Source organism: Etheostoma cragini, chromosome 8, assembly GCF_013103735.1.
Source record: "Etheostoma cragini isolate CJK2018 chromosome 8, CSU_Ecrag_1.0, whole genome shotgun sequence".
Taxonomy (NCBI): domain Eukaryota; kingdom Metazoa; phylum Chordata; class Actinopteri; order Perciformes; family Percidae; genus Etheostoma; species Etheostoma cragini.
Window position 1 is genome coordinate 872,246 of NC_048414.1, and position 1,696 is coordinate 873,941.

At 41.5% G+C, this 1,696-nt stretch overlaps 1 protein-coding gene across 1 annotated transcript in view; it reads left to right on the top strand.

Annotated features, from left to right (window-relative positions):
• LOC117948986 (dihydrolipoyl dehydrogenase, mitochondrial-like) overlaps positions 1-1,696 on the top strand; it is a 13,565-nt gene that overhangs the window by 9,127 nt on the left and 2,742 nt on the right. Inside the window, 1 exon segment of the mRNA XM_034878956.1 lies at positions 796-1,157. Within this exon segment, the coding sequence (XP_034734847.1) occupies positions 796-1,157 (362 nt within the window).

Sequence of the window (1,696 nt, forward strand, 5' to 3'; positions counted from 1 at the left end):
AGTACTTCCTTATTCTATTCCAGTGTTCCCAGTTTGTAGTCCAATCAGAGTGTAGAACTTCCTTAATCTGCTCCAGTGTTGAGATTGTGTATTAAATTAAGCGACAAAATTGTCAAACTCTTAAAAAAAAAAAAAAAAGAAGCAACAAACGGACGAAAGAATGTTAAAAACATTTAAAATGCGTCTAAAATCTTAAAACTACAAGGAAGTAAAAAAAAAAGCCTAGTTTTGATTATTGGGGGAGCCCATAACAGCCCAAACCCCCCCCCCCCCCCCCCCCCCCCCCCCCCCCCCCCCCCCCCATATAATTGACGCCTATGGATGCAAGCTTTTACTTTTAGGTGCACTACCTATGCCAAATGTAACTAAAATACTTTTTTCTTGTCTGATTGTAGAGGAACTTCTTTTGCTTTGACTTTTGTCTTTTCGAGTGTTATTTATTTATTTATTTATTTATCTGCTCTAGCTTTTCCAGCATTTCAGACACAGATATGGTGATAATAATGCTTCACAATGAGGTGAAAAAAAGACGCAGAACTACAAAAGAGACACAAAATAAAAATTATAAAAACATAATTCAGACCGATGGGCTCATTGGCAACACCCTTAACCCTTGTGTTGTCTTCTCGTCGACCATTAAAGTTTTTCTGTCAACACTGTTATTGCTTTTTTTTAATTTGAGATTTCTAAGTTGACATTTTCAGCGCTTATTTCGAAGGCCCTTTTTTTTTTTTGTGATATAAAAACTGTAAATGGGTTAAATTTGCCCCGAGGACACCATGAGGGTTAAACTAGCAACGCGTCAGGCCAAATGTGTGTGTGTGTGTGTGTTACAAGTATTTGTCCTCCCGTCCTGCAGGGGTCAGTGTGGCAGCGTCTGGGCTCTAAAGTCACAGCCGTGGAGTTCCTGGGCCACGTGGGCGGCATGGGCATCGACATGGAAATGTCCAAGACCTTCCAGCGCGTCCTGCAGAAGCAGGGACTCAAGTTCAAGCTCGGCACCAAAGTCCTGGGGGCCACCAAGAGGCCCGACGGCAAGATCGACGTGGCGTGAGTACAACGCTCCTGTTTGCCCATCAGAGTCCGGATTAGTCCATTTTCAGGGTTCCTGCAGGGGCTTAAAAGTAGTGAAAAAAATGGCCTTAACCCTCCTTTTGGTCAGATTTAATCAGAAATTTGAGTTTCTTTCAACCTAATTTTCTAAAAGAAATAACGTGGATGGTTCCCTACAACACTCGGCACAAGTAAAATAAATAATCGGTTCACTACTTTCATTGAATTTGGGTGGTTTTAGTTAATTTTCTATAAAAAAAATTGATAAAACGAAAAACAACTGATACATACTGGAAAAAATGACCAAGAAACTTGGATGAAATTGACAAACGTTCAGGAAAAGCATCAGAAATGTCAAAAAAGACGAAAAAACGTTTGTATAAGAGAGATGTAAGAGATATAATACAAGAGAGCTGAATTTACTGGAGTGTTTCTCAAATGTAGATGATGCAGCCCGTTATGCCCCTGTGTGTTACCCCTGTAATGCAGATGATGCAGCCCGTTATGCCCCTGTGTGTTACCCCCTGTAATGCAGATGATGCAGCTGTTTTTGCCCTGTGTGTTACCCCCTGTAATGCAGATGATGCAGCCCGTTATGCCCCTGTGTGTTACCCCCTGTAATGCAGATGATGCAGCCCGTTAC